General features: G+C 43.1%; 2 protein-coding genes across 2 annotated transcripts in view; both read right to left on the bottom strand.

The window, feature by feature from the left end:
- The window catches only part of OASL (2'-5'-oligoadenylate synthetase like), a 28192-nt gene extending 26478 nt beyond the window's left edge, over window positions 1-1714 (bottom strand). Inside the window, exon 1 of the mRNA XM_032603237.1 lies at window positions 1681-1714. The gene's annotated coding sequence lies outside the window, so the exon portion shown is untranslated. The remainder of the gene's footprint in view (window positions 1-1680) is intronic.
- Window positions 646-18511, bottom strand: LOC116765029. Its single transcript, XM_032654068.1, has 10 exons — window positions 18160-18511; window positions 15943-16038; window positions 15147-15219; window positions 13411-13545; window positions 9263-9370; window positions 7606-7676; window positions 6845-6869; window positions 4382-4469; window positions 1833-1855; window positions 646-656 (listed from the first exon to the last, which is right to left on the bottom strand). The coding sequence occupies exons 1-10, from the start codon at window positions 18187-18189 to the stop codon at window positions 646-648; spliced, it is 660 nt and encodes a 219-aa protein (XP_032509959.1). The 5' UTR covers window positions 18190-18511.
- Window positions 18512-18656: the final 145 nt, after the last annotated feature.

Genomic DNA, 18656 nt, shown 5'->3' with positions numbered 1-18656 from the left:
CAGCTCCCCCTCTGGTCTCCCAGCTCTATGTAATTGAGGTTTCCCTTTATTAATTTTTTACACCATGGTCAAGCTTTGAAAACAAGCCTTGTCTTCTCTAGGCATCTTTGATGAATTAAACAATGGACAAAGTAACATACAGTACGTCTGTCTGGGTTATAAAATAAATATGAGTAGATAAATACCACTCATTTAATCAATGAATAAAATTACATTATTAATTCACAAATTTTTTTTCAGCTTAAAACAATAGCCAATTTTTATAGGAGATTATTTATCTTTTATACAGCAGGTTCCTATTAGCTATCTATTTTATACATATTAGTGTATATATGCCAATCCCAGTCTCCCAGTTCATCCCAGCACCACCACCACCATCCCCCCACCCCCCCCCCCCCCGCTTCCCCCTTGGTGTCCATACGTTTGTTCTCTACATCTGTGTCTCTATTTCTGCCCTACAAACCGGTTCATCAGAGCCATTTTTCTAGATTCCACATATATGCGTTAATATACAATATTTGTTTTTCTCTTTCACAATAGTCATTTATTATCACACAGTTCTGTAAGTCAGAAGTCTGTTCTGGCTAACCTGGGTTCCTTACTCAGGGTCTGGCGGTATGAGGCCAGCTGAGTTCTTTTATTGCTTTAAATGACACCTAGACGGCCAGGAGAGTGTGGGGAGGATGAAAATCAGGAGAAAATATAAAGTAAGTCAGATTGATTTCAAATTATTACATACAACTGTCTGTCAATCCAACGGTAATTGTTTGTTGTCTACTTTTTGCTGGATATCTTCGTATTTCATATCCAAAATCAAGACCACACACTCAGCTTTCTACTAAGTTTGTCTCATTAAAGAATTTTTAAGACCATACCAATCCAAATAAAAATGGTAACATATTCTACTAGAAATGCTTATAAATTATCGTGGGAGAGCAATACAAAGCAATATTTTGTCTTGGGACAAAAGGAACGGTTCCTAGAAGAAGGAACAGCTGATCCAGGCATTGGGTGCGGCGGAGTTTTGCCACGTCACTCAGGGTGAAAGGTCTCCAGGAAGAAGGAAGGCTGAACATTTACCTATGAATTTAAACTGCTGTAATTTTTTTTTTTTTTTTTTTTTACGGTACGTGGCCCTCCCACTGCTGTGGCCTCTCCCGCCGCGGAGCACAGGCTCCGGACGCGCAGGCTCAGCGGCCATGGCTCACGGGCCTAGCCGCATGCGGGATCTTCCCGGACCAGGGCACGAACCCGTGTTCCCTGCATCGGCAGGCGGACTCCCAACCACTGCGCCACCAGGGAAGCCCTAAACTGCTGTAATTTTTAATAATCTTGCGAGGAGCAGATTGTCAGGATATCCTATTTATCAAGAGACAGAAGTGTCTACAAAACTGAGCCGTCACAGGTTCAGATGGGTCCTTGCTTTCTGGTGAGCATTTCAGAAAGTAGAATCTAGGAGGCAGGAAACCTGGATCAGAGCACGGAAGAGACAAATCCTTTCATAGACTTCGACATAGCCCCACCTAGCGGGTAGCTGGGAGATGGCTGGAGCCTTTTACGGTTACCTCATTAATCAAATGTTAAATATGTCTGCAACTGTCACTCAAGAACTAAAGCCTCTCCAGGCTTTTTATATTTGAAGGGAAAAAGCCAAAATATGTGGGAAAAAAATTTTTATACTTATTCATTTTTGCTGCACCGGGTCTTAGCTGCGGCACGTGGGATCTTCAGTTGAGGCACGAAGGCGTCTTAGTTGCGGCATGCACGCGGGATCTAGTTCCCCCACCAGGGATCAAACCTGGGCCCCCTGAATTGGGAGCATGTAGTCTCACCCATTGGACCACGAGGGAAGTCCCTGTGGGAAAATGTTTAAAAACAACAACAAACTCTCAGATTTCGTTGAGGGTTCCGTAGCAAGGATATTTTTTAAACGTACAATTTAGGACCTTTCCATATTTTGAATCTCAAAAACATCTAAAATGAGTCATGATTTTTGATCCACCTACATTTTGAAATTTCACTGTGCAGTAAAACACGATGACAGTAATGACAGATTTCTTCTTTCTAGTTATTCATTGGCAATAAAATGAAAGTGGCTAGTCTATCTCATAGGATGGGAATTAAGCACGGCCAAATTCCATCTCACCTTCCCTTCTTACTACATGATTCCTTAGTAAATAGGTTGTGTGTCCATCAACCTGGACCCACATATTCTAAATAGTTGAGGTAAAGCCAGTGAGAGTTTAATCAGGTATTAGTGAGGTGCGAATATTAATCAGTAAAGCTGAGGGTTTTAGGTCTTAAGAAAATATTAGTGAAATTAAAATGAGTTTTACCTACCACTGAATAGAGATTAAGCATGAATTTTTTACTAATATACATACATATGCACATATATACATGTGTATATTAATGAAATATTAATAGTAATATTATTGAATTTAATAATAATATTTAATATTAATGAAATTAAATGTAAAGGTCTGATTTTATCTAAAAGCCAAGAAAAAATTATAATTGTTGGCCATAGGCAATGTTCTTGAGATTTATAAATACTCAAATACAAAATTTCTGAAAATGCAATTCATTTTGAAATTTTGGTTCAATGTTGAATAAAAACATTCGTGGTGACCTCTTAGTCATTAGTAAATCATAAATCAAAATATGATCAGATTAAAGAGGTGAGGCCTGTCGTGAATAGGGTGGGAAGAGGATGCTTCAATATAAAAAAGCCCCTTGTAGGTGACTCTCACTCCAGAACTGAGTCACTTTAAGTGACTTTAAGAAGGAGAATCTAGTAGAGGAGAGGTGAGTCTAATCTTACGTAATTTCTTTTTTACCTCTCAGTTTTCTACAAAAGGCAAATATGACAGCCAAATTTTGGGGAATGGAGTAATTTTTTTTTTTTTTCGGCCGCACTGCATGGCTCGTGGATCTTAGATCCCCAGACAGGGATTGAACCTGTGCCCTTGGCAGTGAAAGTGCGGAGTCCTAACCACTGGACAGCCAGGGAAGTCCCTGGAGTAACTTATTAATACAGTAAGTGTTGCCGAGGCCAGCTCAATCCCAGACCTAGTGTGTACACTTAGGGACCCTTGGGCCCTCTGCTCCAGGAGCTGTAGGCAGGACTAGGTTTCAACACCCAGGCTGGAGAGATGATTCTCTTTTTCCTTAATCAGATCCCGGATGGAGTCCTCTACCACATGGTGAATCGAGTTTCCCCCATTGACTGATTCAACCTCTCACCTGCTGCTGGGGATCTGAGCCACAGCCGAATCGGACCAGCTGGCGGGAGTTGGAGGATCTCTGAGTCTAGACCAGGATGTCCAGTAGAATGTAACCCACATATGTAATTATAAATTTTCTAGTAGCCACATTAAATAAAATAAAAGGAAACAAGTCAAAATAATTTTAGTCAGCAAAATGTTATCACTTCAACAGGTATTTACACTGACGACACAAACATTGTTTAAAAGATCTCAATGAGATAGTTGAAATTTGCTTTTTCTTATTCCGTCTTCAGAATCCATTGTGCATTTTTACACTCAGAGCACATCTCAGTTCAAATAAGCCGAATTTCAACCTGTGGTTGGCGGCTAGAGTACTGGACATTCCATGTCTAGTCCATTCACTAACTCAAGTCAAAGCTAAATGATGGATTGAGTCTTTCTTTCCTTTCCTTTTTTTTTCTTTAATGTAATGCATCTCTCCATCAATGCACTTAACTTTTTTTAAAAAATCAATTCATTTATTTATTTTTGGCTGTGTTGGGTCTTCGTTGCTGCACACGGGCTTTCTCTAGTTGCGGAGAGCGGGGGCTACTCTTGGTTGTAGTGCGCGGGCCTCTCATTGCCGTGGCTTCTCTCATTGCGGAGCACGGGCTCTAGGCGCGCAGGCTTCTATAGTTGTGGCATGCTGGCTCAGTAGAGGTGGCTCACAGGATCTAGAGAGCAGGCTCAGTAGTTGTGGCGCATGGGCTTAGTTGCTCCGGGGCATATGGGACCTTCCCTGACCAGGGTTCCAACCCGCGTCCCCTTCATTGGCAGGTGGATTCTTCACTACTGTGCCACCAGGGAAGTCCCTGGATTGTCTTTCATTCTAACTAGCACTCCAAATATCAGAAGTTCTGGGGCAAAGGTCAGTTATATTTATACTTATATTTACATTTTATGTCATTACCTAGCACAATGGATGGCACATATTAGGAACCTGATGTATCTATACAAGTAAAAAGGATAGAGCCCCAAGCACTAATGGTCATTCAACTCATGGAAACTCTAACAACTTGCTCATTTTTCCACAGACAGTGACTATGGCTAAACATTTTAAAGAAGAAAGTAGATGTCTCATCTGCCTAGGTTATCTTGAAAAGCCTACGTACCTAAAATGCAGATATGTCTGGTGCATCAATTCAACACAGAGGAAGCCCCATTGGAAGCGTTCATTGTGCCTGTTCTGCTCTGTGGTCGCTGAGAAGAATGAGACCAAGACAAATGGTCAGTTGAGGAACCTGGTGAGAGCCCCACCTGAGTAATGTTCTACAGTTTAACCCAAGGATGCTAAAGCTCCAAGGTGAGGCATCTGTCCTAACTACTGCAACCACTGCACCACCAGGGAAGCCCTCTCTAGCTTTTTTTAAAAACTTTTTTTTAACTTTTTATTTTATGGTGGAGTATAGCCGACTAACAATGTTGTGATAGCTTCAGGTGCACAGCAAAGTGGCTCAACCATACATATACATGTATCCATTCTCCCCCAGACGCCCCTTCCATCCAGCCTGCCACGTAACATTGAGCAGATTTCCCTGTGCTATATGGTAGGTCCTTGCTGGTTATCCGTTTTAAATATAGCAGCGTGTGCATGTTGATCCCAAATTCCCTAACTATCCCTCCATCCCACCCTTCCCCCCATAATGGTAAGTTCATTCTCTAAGTCTTCGAGTCTGTTTCTGTTTTGTAAATAAGTTCATTTGTATGAACATAGGGCTCTTGGGCACTTGAAACGTGTCTAGTGTGATGAAGGAACAAATGTTTAATTTGATTTAATTTAATTAATTTAAATATGAACAGGTACATCTGGCTGGTGGCTACCAGACTGGGCAGTGCAGCTCTAGAATCCAAAGAGGGGGAAGATGTGACCACCTGTCCCCTGCTTGCTCCTTGCAGAGTAGTTTACTAGCCTTTCCACCGCTGATCTGACCAGTGACATCTTTCAGTCTAGCAGTTTCATCTTTTTGTTTTGTAGGGAAAAATACTGATGCCTACAGGACTATCAAATTCTATTAAAATACAATCTATTCCACACAAGATTCATGATCCAAAAGGAAACTCAAACCCTACTTTGTCTCATTTTATATTGACTTGAAACAACTCCCTTGACTTGTTAAGGCTTCGGAAGAAACCCAGACCCTATTTCCTCTGGCAGGTTTGACAGGGACGTGAGTGGCGAAGTTCCTATCCCACTGCTGAGTTCCTCTTTCCCCACCTCGCAACGCATAACCTCCCCTTCATCCACCCAGGAAGGGAGCTCCTGACGCTCGGTCCCTGAGGGAGATCTCTGTCCAGTATTTCATGCCCAGAACACAGAAACTAGGCCTGGCATTAGTGACGGTTCTGATTTTCCACATGACAATGGCACTTGCTACTCCTGGCAACATTTTCTGAAGCAAAATATGAGATCTCAGTTGGTGAAAATTGGGGTGAATCTCTTCCTGGAGGCTCCCTTCTCAGATTCCTTCAGAACCGGGAGTGACATGTGGGTTCCCCCCGGGGCTCCTGCAAAAGCAAGGAACCCTGCCCCAGCACCATAGCCGAGATGGGGGAGGTTTAATGCTGAGACCGCCTGTAATCTAAAGGTTTGGGGGAAGAAGGGAAGAAGCAGGAATGAAACATCATTGGGGGAAATATCCATTTAATACTAAAGTATCTGAGGGATCAAGGGCTGGGGTTACTGCATCTCAGGTCCAGCAAGCATCCCACACAAAGAGGCTTAGGAACAAGGATTAAAATCATAATTGATGCCAAACTCAAAGGAGAATTTCAGTCTCTCCCAGGCAGCAGATGTGTGGGAGAAAGTGCAGAGGCTCTGGATCAAAGGCTCCAGACTGCCTCACCCAGTTCCCCACCCATGGGCTGTGCGACCCCCCATAATTCATCCACCTTCTCCAGCCTCTGTTTTCTCTTATGTGAAATAAGGACAATCATGGCTGCTTTTCATTCACCACCAATCAAACTGCCTGAAGACACTATAAAGGGCTCGACAGAGGTGAGAATTATTAATAGAAGTTGTTATTGACTCAATCACAGTGATTCTGAAACACACTTTTGTCCACTTGGAACCCTATGAACATTTGCCTAGCTGGTGATGGGATTTTTCCCCTGAGCTTATTGAGGTATTCCTGCCATACAAGAACTGCACACATTTTAAGTGTACAATCTGATACATTTTGAAACACATATAATCACATGAAACAGTAGCGATGGGATTTTTCGTTTAGAAGCTGACACTGGCAGTTGTCTTGCTGGAGGCAATCTAGGGAAACACACACACAGACACACACATGCGCACGTGCACACTCAGAATCACACCGCCCAGATCACACGGACAACAGCCCACTGCTATGCACACAACCTGTCACCACCTAAAGGCAATGAAACTGCTTCTTGAAAAACGGCCATGGTTCTTTGCCTGGGAAATCAGCTTCTTCCATCACATCCTCAGCCCTTGTTCCCAGCAGGAATTCAGAATCAGGGTGGCTCTCCAGATGAAAGCCAGCAAACAAAGCCCACCTTCTTTATCATCAGCATTTTTTCCCCAAGCAAATGACTGATTCCAGAATACGTACCATTTTCAGTTACCCCTGAGGCCACCTGCAATTACAGAAAAGAAAACACTATGAGTATCAGATTACGCTGTGTGTTGTTGACATGGACCTTTTATCCAATTGGTGACTTTAGAAAAACAGATGGGAAACTGTCCAGTCAAATGTCCCAAAAGATAGTATAGGAGACACTGGTGAAAATGGCACAAGCTTTTCCTGCACCATGAATCTTTCAAGTGCATATTGGCTGCCCCTTGCAAAATTCTTAATCCACTGAGGAAACATCTTTTTTTTTCTTTTTTTTGGCTGTGTCCGGTCTTCGTTGCTGCACCCTGGATCTTTGCTGAGGCATGAGGGATTTTTCACTGTGGCAGGCAGGCTCTTCTAGTTGAGGCGTGCAAGCTCAGTAGTTGTGGCACACAGGCTTAGTTGCCCCACGGCATGAGGGATCTTAGCTCCCTGACCAGGGGACCAGGGATCAAACCTGTGTCCCCTGCTTTGGAAGGCAGATTCTTTACCACTAGACCACAGGGAAGTCCCCTGAGGAAACATTTCTGATGAAGAAAGGTCCCTGCGTGATCTATAAGCTGATGCTGCATTACTGAATGGCTTCTTAAATCAGGGGTCACTGGGGAGAGACTCAACGCTCCCCGACAAGGCAACTATAAATCCCACCTTTAATGCACATGGTCAGATTTTCATAAGTGAATTCAACCGAATTAAAAAAGAAAGAAAGAAACCAAGAAAGCAGCACTTCTATCTCAGATGAAGAAGGGTGAGCTTACCTTGGCATTAAATGGACTCTCTTCCTCTGCCCTGTCCCTGGGCAGCTCCTCCACCAGGCCCTCGGGGAGAGCTGGAAGGACGCAGAGTGACTGTCAGTCATTGGTGATGCTGCTCAGGAATCACTCAGGGAGGTTTGCTTGATGTGGACCCAGGGCCAGAGTCTACGGCAGCGACTGGTTAACAAGCAAGGACTGGGCATTAAGGGCCACCCTCCTTGGTGGATGAAGGAAGGCAAAGGAGAGGAGCAGGAAAGAAATGAGAAGCAGGGTCCAGGCTAATAACAAAGCCATATACTGAGTTCTTATTTGTCGCTGTTCCAGGGTATGAAGCTCACACCATCTGACACCTGCAGAGCTTGCGGTGATAATATTATTGAATACACTAAAATACCCCCCTGATTCTTATGTGCTTGGGGCCAGAGGCTGAGGAGTGACCCCAGCACTGACAGATGCCGACCTGCATCGTCTACATGGAGCCTCACACCTCTCAGAAGCTGTGCACTGACCAGGAGCGCCAGGCTCCTAATGTGCGTTCACACTCAGGACTGTGCCCAAGCCGGCTGTTAAATGCACCTAGAGTGCCCTGGGCTCCGTGCCCACTGAGAACACCTCCTGATGGTGGGCAGTGTCTGGGACCCCGTAGATGTACACGGATGCTGCGAAGCTCCTGCCCTGAGATGAACGACCCCGTGGCTGAGTGACAAGTGCAGGTTAGCGGTCTAGAGCACCAGCCACATGCCCGGGCTCCCACGCTGGCTCTTCCACGTAGGAGCTCCTGAGCTTGGGTCAATCATCTCTGCACCTCAGTTTCTCTCCCAGGGGAGTGGAGATAGTAAACCAATGCCCAGGCACAGCTTTGGGGAGGGCTGAATGAGACAATGTACATAAAGTGCGTAGTGGTGCTAGGACTTTCTTTGAGAAAGGTGACGCTTGTGATTGTGATGTGTTAAGTGGGACATATCTACTGGGGAAACACGTATTTTTAACCGTACGTATTGCCTACACAATCACAATCACATCACACAGACCCACACACAGACAACCCTAAAGCCCCATGGGCACTGACCCACACCACCTCAAGGGAACACAGCTCCTCCCAGGGGCTGCAGACCATGGCCATAGTTCTCTACCTGGAAACTCGGTCCTTACCCCATACCCGTAATCCTCATCCCAGGAAGCTGGAAATAGGGTGACTTTCTAGACTAAAACCAGCAAGAAAGCCCCACCTCCCTTTCCTTCTAGATTTTTCCTCAGCAAGTGAGTGATTCTAAAATATGTACCCTTGGGCTTCCCTGGTGGCACAGTGATTAAGAATCTGCCTGCCAATGCAGGGGACACGGGTTCGAGCCCTGGTCCGGGAAGATCCCACATGCCGCAGAGCAACTAAACCCATGTGCCACAACTACTGAGCCTGCGCTCTAGAGCCCGTGAGCCAGAATTAGTGAGCCCACGTGCCACAACTACTGAAGCCCATTTGCCTAGAGCCTGTGCTCCGCAACAAGAGAAGCTACCGCAATGAGAAGCCCGCACACCGCAACAAAGAGTAGCCCCTGCTTGCTCCAACTAAAGAAAGCCCACACGCAGCAACAAAGACCCAACACAGCCAAAAGTTAATTAATTAATTAATTAAAAAACAACAACAAAAAAAAACACGTACCCTTTTCACTGGTTCTTGAGGCCAACTGCAAATACAGAAAAGACGACGCTATGAGGGTCAGATCATGCTGTATACTGCCTGCATAGTTCTTTTGTTCTCTTGGTGAGTCTAGAAAACCAAATGGGAAACAGCAGTTGACTCAAGGGAAACCAAAGCAAAACAGACCAAACCTCCTCACACCAAAAGGCACCGGCTTTTCCTGGAGAACATGTCACTAAAGTCCATTTTAGTTGGCAATTACATAATTCTTGTCCAAGGGGGAGAAATTGCTGCTGGTGGAAATGCTTGCTACCACAGTTCTGTAATTGACGCTACCATCTTTGAATGCCCTCCTGAATCACGTGTCAGTTGGTAAAAGACTCCTAAGTGACACTCTCCCCAGCATGGAAACTGTATATACCATCTATAATCTTCATTGTCAGATTTTAATACATGAATTCAATTGAACGTGAAATAAATGAACAAAGCAATGTAATGATCTCAGACAAAATCAAGCAACCCTACCTTGGTGTTAGATAGGTGTTAGAGGAGCTCCCTCTGTCATGAGGGAGCTCCTCCAATAGGCCCTCAGGGAGGTTTGGCTGACTTGGGCAAGGAGACAGGCTGCATGGATGTGGTTGGTAAACAAGCATGGACAGAGCTGCCGCAGGGCCACCTGCCTGGTGGACAAAGGAAGGCAAAGGAGAGGAGCAGAGAAGATGGGAAAGACACAGCCCTTGGCTTTTCAGCAGAAGGAAACCTGTATCACTGTGAAATATTCAATTTACAAAACTATATGCTATCATTCATGACAGAGTCCCATCACTCATCCTGCCCATTTTGAAGTCCAGTTAAATTACTGCTACATTTTTAACATCTTCCAAAAACCATTTCAGCCTCCATGGATCACATATGCTATTACCACATTTATCATCTGTTGTATAGAATTTTGCAAGTAATGAAAAGCAAACATTTATTGGGGGACTGGATTTAATTCCAAACAAAATATTCATTCACTAACATTTTGTCATAAATACAATCAGTTATAGAAGTTTTGAAAATACTGATATCCTACTATTTAAAAATGACCACAAATAATGGATGACATTTTTGCTTCCACTCTTCCTGTTCTGTACCATTTATGTGTATTCATTGGTTAGTGGCTGTCCATACTCATACTAGTCAGACAACTGTGGGAGTTTACTAATGAGTTCATCCTCCAACACGACCCCCACAGCAGGCAGCCATACCAGCATTCCTAGATCAGCTTGTGGGAGCTACAATGGGCAATAAGAACCTTGCACTCTAAATGCTGAGGATCTGCGTTCTGATTGTGGATTACTGCTTTCTTTAATGGAGGTGCAGACATAAAGGCAGGCCACTATTGTTTCAAACCCCACCAGCTGAGTGGCTTCCAGGGTATTTAAAGGGAAAGCATCTTTTTTTTTTCCTCTCTTTCATTTTTTCCTTTCCCTTTTTGGGGAAGCCAGATATTTAAAGATTAGGATATTCAAAAGTAATCATATGTATGGGAGAATTTAGAAAGTGACTGCACATTCCCAGAGAAAGACACAGCCTCAGAAAAGACCTGAGAAAACCTTAAGCTTATACCACAGAGTGATTCCAGCACAGAAACAACCTATAACAATTAAAACACACACACACACAAAACAGCCAACACTGCGGAAGAGAAAGAATCAGATTTCCATAGATACCATATTATAAGATTCAAATGTCCAGTATTCAACAAAAAAAGTACAAGGCATAAAAAGAAACAAAGTGTTTTTGGTTTTTTTTTGTTTTTGCAGTACGCGGGCCTCTCACTGTTGCGGCCTCTCCCGTCGCGGAGCACAGGCTCCGGACGCGCAGGCTCAGCGGCCATGGCTCACGGGCCTAGCCGCTCCGCGGCATGTGGGTCTTCCCGGACCGGGGCACGAACCTGTGTCCCTGCATCGGCAGGCGGACTCTCAACCACTGCGCCACCAGGGAAGCCCAACAAGAAAGTATTTGTCTAAAAAAAACCCGACAAAAACCATCCTCAAGGAATACAATATTGCAGATTTACTACACACTATCTTGAGATATTCAAAAAGCTGAACGGAGGCATGGGCAAAGTCAGGAAATTGATTATGCAATTAAACTAGATATCACAACAAAAAATATAGTAGGAAAATCCCCAAATACTTGTAGATTGAACAATACACTTCTAAATAAAACATGGGTCAAAAAAAGTCTCAAGGGGCTTCCCTGGTGGTGCAGTGGTTGAGAATCTGCCTGCCAATGCAGGGGACACGGGTTCGAGCCCTGGTCTGGGAGGATCCCACATGCCGCGGAGCAACTGGGACCATAAGCCACAAACTACTGAGCCTGTGCGTCTGGAGCCTGCGCTCTGCAACAGGAGAGGCCGCGACAGTGAGAGGCCCGCGCACCACCGTGAAGAGTGGCCCTCGCTCGCCGCAACTAGAGAAAGCCCTCGCACAGAAATGAAGACCCGACACACCCAAAAAAAAAATCTCAAGAGAAAATTGTAAAATATTTTGAACCAAATGAAATGCAAATACAGTTTGTCAAAATGTATGGAAACACTGCCCTAAGAGGGAAATTTATAGAATTAAATGCAACATAATGGAAAATAAGATATAAAATTAAGCTTCCATCTTAGAAAGCTAGACAAAGAAATATTATATAAAGTGAGCAAAGAAATAATAAAAATTATTGCAAAAATCACTGAAATTGAAAACAAAAAATCAAAAGAGAATATCAATGAAACCAAAGCTGGCTCTTTGCAAAGAACAATAAAATTCATGAACCTCTAGCTGGGCTAGCCATAAAATTTTAAAAAAAAGAAAAAAGAAGACACAAATTACAAATATGAGAAATGAAAGAGGGAGTGATCATTACTGAGCCTACGGACATTTAAAGGTTAACAAAGTAATATTTTGAACAACTCTATGCCCACAAATTTGGCAGCTTAAATGAACTAAACTAATTCCTTGAAAGACATAAACTACCAAAACCCACACAAGGAGAAATAGATAATCTGAATAGACCTATTTCTACTAAAGAAATTAAATCAATAATGAGTTATCTCCCCAAAATAAGAAAACACCAGGCCCTGATGATTTCACTGGTGAATTCTACCAAATTCTTACAAAGCAAACCATGCTTTTACTATATATTCCAGAAATCACGCTCTTATGTATTAATCCAATTAAGCTGAAAAATTATGTGCACACAAAAACCTGCACGGGACATTTTATGGAAGCTTTATTCATGATTGCTAAAACAAGATACCTTCAATGGGTGGATAGGTTTTTTATTTTAAATAATTTTGATACAACCACGCAATGAGTTATTATTCAATAATTTTAAAAAGAGGAGAAGAGCTATCAAGCCGTGGAAAAACATGGAAGAAACTTAAATGCATATTACAAAGTGAAAGAAGTCAGTCTGAAAAATCTACATGCTCTGTGATTCCGACTATTCTGGAAAAGGCAAAAATATAGAGACAGTACTGGAAAGGGGAGAGGGATTAATAGCTGAAACACAGGGACAGTGAAACTATTCTGTATGACACTGTAGTGGTGAATAAAGACATTATGCATTTGTCAAAAACTATAGAAACATATAACACAAAGAGTAAACCTTAATGTAAACTATGGACTTCAGTTAATAATTATATATCAATACTGGTTCATTAATAGTAACAGATACACCACACTAATGTAAGATGTTGATAATAGGAGAAACTAGGGTGGGGAATGGGAGTATATGAGAACTTTCTCTATTATCTGCTCATTTTCTATGTTAATCTAAAACTGTCCTAAATACTAAAATCTATTAATTAAAAAAATAATCTGAAAAAAAAAAATCTGGCTGCAATGTTTCATGGAAAGACCTACTTCTGCTAATGTTCAGCAATCAGCTAATACCCAAACATTAGCTAAGAACTTGTTTACTATTAAATGTAAACCAAACCTGAGTTGTAAATGCATCTTTACTTCTCTGGTCATAGCACAAATTACTGACTTAGTATATCTAAATTTTCACATATGGGAAAAAAAAAAGAATATGGCTTAGCATTTCTATACTTTTCTTTACATATAGTACACCGAATAAACTTCAATCATTATTCTTCAATCTACTTAATGACTTAATTTCCAAAGTACCTTCAATTGACTCATTTGTAGGGTGCACTTTGGGGTATGGCAGGATGCCCATTTTTCTGACCCACTTCTGGGGGTGAGGTGCATATCTTCTTGAATGAGGATCAAATTTTCTTTTTGTATCCATCAGGCCAGATTCTGGGAAATGCATTCACAACAAAGAGAGCGGCTGACATGTTGCTAGCAGAAGAGCACAGGAAAATTAGTGATAACTTATTCACAGTTCAAACTTTTGATCCCATTATTCACCAGCTGCTTAGCAGAGCCTCCTGAATCAAAGTTGGGCTTTAGGAAGATCTTGCAGTTTGCCGTGCACTTAGACAGACTGCATGGGCAAATACGTTTATTTAGATGGGGCAACATAGGAAGGCAGCACAGTATAGACTGAGAGCATGGGTGCTGGTGCCTGATCACCTGGGTTCAAATCCCACTAGAAGCTGCACGAACCTAGGAAGATTATGTACCCTTCTGTGCCTGAGTTCTCTGCACTGTCCTTAAACAGAACCTATAGCATCATAGTATGAGGCGTAAAATGATTAAATACAAGGAAAGATTAAGAAAGAGTACTTCAGAAGTCCTCTTTAAGTGTTTGATCATTAAATGTCTGGAAGAATAAGTTAGAATCTAGGTAGGGTTGCCTCCAGAGAGAGGACTTGGATGGCTATAGGACAGGGAAGGGTGGATGTTTACTTTTCATCCTTTACGTGGGAAGGGCACTTTACCGCTCATGGAGAATATCTGTTATCATCTCCTGTGATCCCCAGGTCAGCCCTGTGGAATGGGCAGTGCAGGAGCTGTAAAACCCACATTCTGTAGTTCACAGCACTGAAATTTAGAGATTTTAAGTGCCTCGTCCAGTCACATGATGCACAATGGAATTGGGACAGGAATGTATTTGGTTCCTTGAGGACAGAGATCCCTGAACCCCTAAGACTTCTAGATTGCGCCCTATACACAAATCAAGGGCTCCTCTCCCTCTTTTTTTTCAAAATACCCTGACCCAGGGTTTCTGTTGGAGAGAGTTGATGCCCTGGAGGAGATCCTGAGCTACAAGAAGGGCTTAAACCCTGACCCAGCCTCCTAACTCTAAGTTTCAACTCCTGACCCCAAACATGGCAGATTCCTCCAAACAGAGCCCCTCTGAAGGACAAGGGGAAGTATTACAACCATGTGTCCATCCTCCCCCAGCATCTTCCCACTGTCAGCTGTCTCACATTGAGCCTTCCTGATGACCAGTGTGGACTACCCTGAATGACCAGTGGTCTGTTTGGCCCCCAAGCTGGCTCGGAACTCAGGACATTCCAAACCAACTGTCACATGACAGCTCTGCCAAGAATTAACTTCCTTTCAACGGACCAACCCTGGATGAGCAGTTCATGTGACTTAACTGGGAAAGTGGGCATCTAGGCTGGTGCATTGGTAATTTAATGAATTGAGTCTGTGACCCTCAGTGTTTCACTGACTACTGATGTGAGCAACTGTCTGAGCAGCCTGGCTGGGGAGGAGCCCCGGCTGCACTGGCTCTGAGTGCACATCTTTTCTGCCCATCCTTCCTCACCAGAATCCAGGCCCTACAAGCTTCTCATCGTCCCTAGATCCTGCAGTAGCAGAGGACAGGCTCCCATCTCCTCCTAAAGGGACCCCTCCATAGCCCCACCCTAGAGACCCTACCCCAGGACTTTCTCTGAGGATGACCCAGGCCCTCCTAACCTCGGTCACCAAACGTTCATTCCACTAACCTGATGGCGTGATTGTCTCTTCTCTCCACTCTCCCAGGAAGCATCCAAACACCCAGTGATCCTTATGGAAATCCTGCCACGAAATCCCAGTTTCTTTCCTTTCTAAAAATCTCTGAATCTAGACTGCTAATAATTGGTATTGGATTTTGGCATCACCATTCAGAAGAGTTTGGCCTGTAATTCCCCTTTCCTGCAATGTCTATTGCTAAGATGGTATCAAAATTCTCCTGATCTGATAAAAACAGTATGGGTGTGGTTCCTCTAAATCTCTTCTCTAGAAGATTGTGTTCAAGACTGGCATTATTCCTATCTTAAATATTCGGAAGAATTCAGAGGAAGACACCAGGGCCAGAAGTTTGCTTTGTGAGAAAAATATTCTCGGTATTTTTTTTAATTTGATGGCTGCTTTACATATTATATGGTGCACAGATATTAAGTATACAGCTTGATGACTTCTTATAAATATAAATGTGTGTACTGCCAACATCCAAATCAATATAAAGAATTTCTGAAACACCTAGACAGCATTGTTTTTGCTATTTCCCAGTCAGCAACCCCCAAAAGGAACCCAATGTTCTGACTATGACCACTATATTTTATGTTTCTCTGCTTTCAACATCCAATAAATGGAAACACAAGTATGAACACCTTTGCATCTGGCTGAATATTATGTCTGAATAGTACTGTAATTCATCGACGTTGTTATGAGAAGCAAGAATTTACTCTGAATTGCTGTCTCAGTATATAACATTGTACGTATAAGCACAATAGTTCACTTCCTCTACGTCTTACATACCCTGTGTCGTTTCTCATGGTGGTTACTCAGAATGATGCAGGATGAATGATTCTGTACAGGCCTCCAGGTGGACATAAGCATGTCTCCTTCATGTGTCTGAGGGAGAGAAACCAGTCAAAAAAATATATAACATATCGTATGATTCCATTTATATGAAATGTCCAGATTAGGCAAATCCATAGACACAGAACATAGATTAGTGGTTGCCTGGAGCTAGGGAGAGAAGAGAATGTTTCTTGTTGATTGAAAGTGTTTAGTGACATGGGCTTCCCTGGTGGCGCAGTGGTTAAGAATCCACCTGCCAATGCAGGGGACACGGGTTCAAGGCCTGGTCCGGGAAGATCCTACATGCCGCGTAGCAACTAAGCCTGCGCCCCGCAACTACTGAAGCCCGCAACTCCTGAAGCCCTCAACTACTGAAGCCCGCGTGCCTAGAGCCCATGCTCTGCAACAAGAGAAGCCACCGCAATGAGAAGCCCGCAGCACAACAAAGAGCAGTCCCTGCTCTCTGCAACTAGAGAAAGCTCACGCACAGCAACGAAGACCCAACGCAGCCAAAAAAAAAAAATTAAAATAAATTAAAAAAAAAAAAGTGTTTAGTCCCAGATTCCAAATGGTTTATTAGTTTTAGGAGTTAGTTCCTGAGTCTTAACACAAACTTTGGAAGGTCATTTATGTTCCTTTATGTCCTAGCCAGGGACATAGTTCTCTGGAATAGAATTGTGACTCAGTGTCATCAAACAAACAAAAATAGATGCAACTTTCAAAGTGCTTGAAGCAGATGTACTCAAAATGATGGAGGGCAAAAGTTGCCAAGTCGATGGCTTTAAAATTAGAATGCTGATGAAGCTAAATTTCATCTTGTCTCAGGACACAGGAGCATAAAGATGATTCTGTTTGAGAAAAATGAAAAAGGCAACCTTGATTAACAATAAAAAGGACAAATGGTACAGGAGAGGACAGCTGCTTCCCTGCTCTAAATGTAGGTGAAAATATACATTTTGCAGCTGTATTTTAAATATATAACTTTCTTGGAAGCCAGTCTCTTGTCATTATTTGACACTCTACTTCTGCTGGGGTTTTACCATTTTGAAAATGCAATCTCAAGTGCCCAAGTAAGAAAAATGGTCTAAAAGGACATGAAGGTCATATGTGGAATTCCTGTTTCATGTCAACATGCACTGAAATGAATTAAGGACATGAGAGGGAGGAGGTGAGAGCAAAGATGGCTGGGTCCTACTTCAGCTAAAGGACAGGTCAACAATTGAGACAGTCACTCCCTTTGCTAAAATAATTGGGATACTTCTTGTTCAACTCAGGTTTCTGCAGGTCTACCGTGTCAGGATCCTTTGGGGTGAAAATCACAGCCACCTGACTCAACAAAGAAACTAAAGCAAAAAAAGAAAGAAAGGAGGGAAGGAAGGAAGGGAAGAAGGAAGAAAGAAGAAAGAAACTTACTGGGTCAAGTGACTGCAAAGTCTAGCCCAGGTGTCTTGGGGCTAGATGCTCAATGTCATCAGACTTCATTTCCATCTCTGCAGTCATCTCAGAGCTCCTTTCTTCTGTGTTGGTTTCATCGTCTCAGCGAATGGTAAAATACGCAGAACAATACCTAGGTCAACAATACCTTGACCCAGGTATTATTCTGTGCAGCATTGGGCCAAACACTTAACTAAGCTGTTTCCTCATTTATTTAGCCAACATTCATGGAACATAATATGCTACCCTTCTAGGCTATGAAACAACAGCGAGCAAGAACAAATCTCTGCCCTCATGGACCTTACATTCTAGGATGATAGCAGGTACCCAGTGCCAACTAAAAATTGTCTCTCGCCATCTGCCTCTACGAGGATGACGTCACTAGCCACTGCAGTCAATGACCTTCAACACACCCTGAAAGGAGTTCAGGGAAGAGATCAGGAATGTGGCACTCTGTGCTCTGGGAAAAACTGGCAGAACAGGCCTTCAGGTAGTTAGATCTTTTTCAGGAGAAGACTTTATGAGCCCAGTTTCTTGCATCTTAAATCTAGGAAAGCACTAAAATCATTGACAGAGACATCTGTTCCTCGTGACTAGCAGCAACCTTCTGCCAAAACGTGTGCTTGATTGCACCTATCCCCCTTCACTAAAATCATATATATAGCAACCTGCCCTCCCCCACCTCTTCAGAGCTGGTCCTCATTTTGCCACAAATAAAACTTAACTCACAACTCTCACCTTGTGATTTCTTTTTTCTCCAGTCAACATCACAAAATAACAAAATGTAGGTTAAATGGGTATGTAGGGTAAATGGGGAGAAGTTAAGAGGGGATGAAAGAGGCAAAAGAGTAGGGAGTGTATATATCGAGGGAGCGGAAGGGCTGCAATTTCAGAAAAAGATGTCCAGGTAAACACTCCCTGAGAAGGTGGCATTCGTAAGATAGGAATACAGTGTCTATTTCTCAGGCCTGTGGTGAAGATTTAGTAAGAAAATACACGGATTTGTAAAATACCTTCGATAGGTCCAAAATGGACCTAAGAAACCTCTCTGGAAAGAGGCCCGCCTAGAACTCTAAGAAAGAGGGAAACTTTGTTCAGGACGGAACTGGGATCGAGGTGGACGTTGCCGGGACGGAACGGTGATCCCCCTGAAAATTGGCCCGGGCGGAAACGTTGGTCTTGGAGGAACGTGGATCCGGGAGGAAGCTTGGTGAGGGCCTAACTCTGGCCGGGAC

Source organism: Phocoena sinus, chromosome 14 (assembly GCF_008692025.1).
Source record: "Phocoena sinus isolate mPhoSin1 chromosome 14, mPhoSin1.pri, whole genome shotgun sequence".
Taxonomy (NCBI): domain Eukaryota; kingdom Metazoa; phylum Chordata; class Mammalia; order Artiodactyla; family Phocoenidae; genus Phocoena; species Phocoena sinus.
Note: the sequence above shows the minus strand (reverse complement) of the source record. Positions and strands in the feature narration are given on the sequence as shown.

Bases quoted from the DNA above. Each gene is read 5' to 3' on its own strand.
- LOC116765029 (XM_032654068.1), bottom strand. From the start codon at position 18,189: ATGTTGACTGGAGAAAAAAGAAATCACAAG. The intron at 13,546-15,146 runs GTTAGTGGAATG...TGCATTTCCCAG, and splicing joins AGAGACAATCACGCCATCAG to AATCTGGCCTGATGGATACA. The intron at 4,470-6,844 runs GTACGTATTCTG...CATTCTTCTCAG, and splicing joins CTCAGGGGTAACTGAAAATG to CGACCACAGAGCAGAACAGG.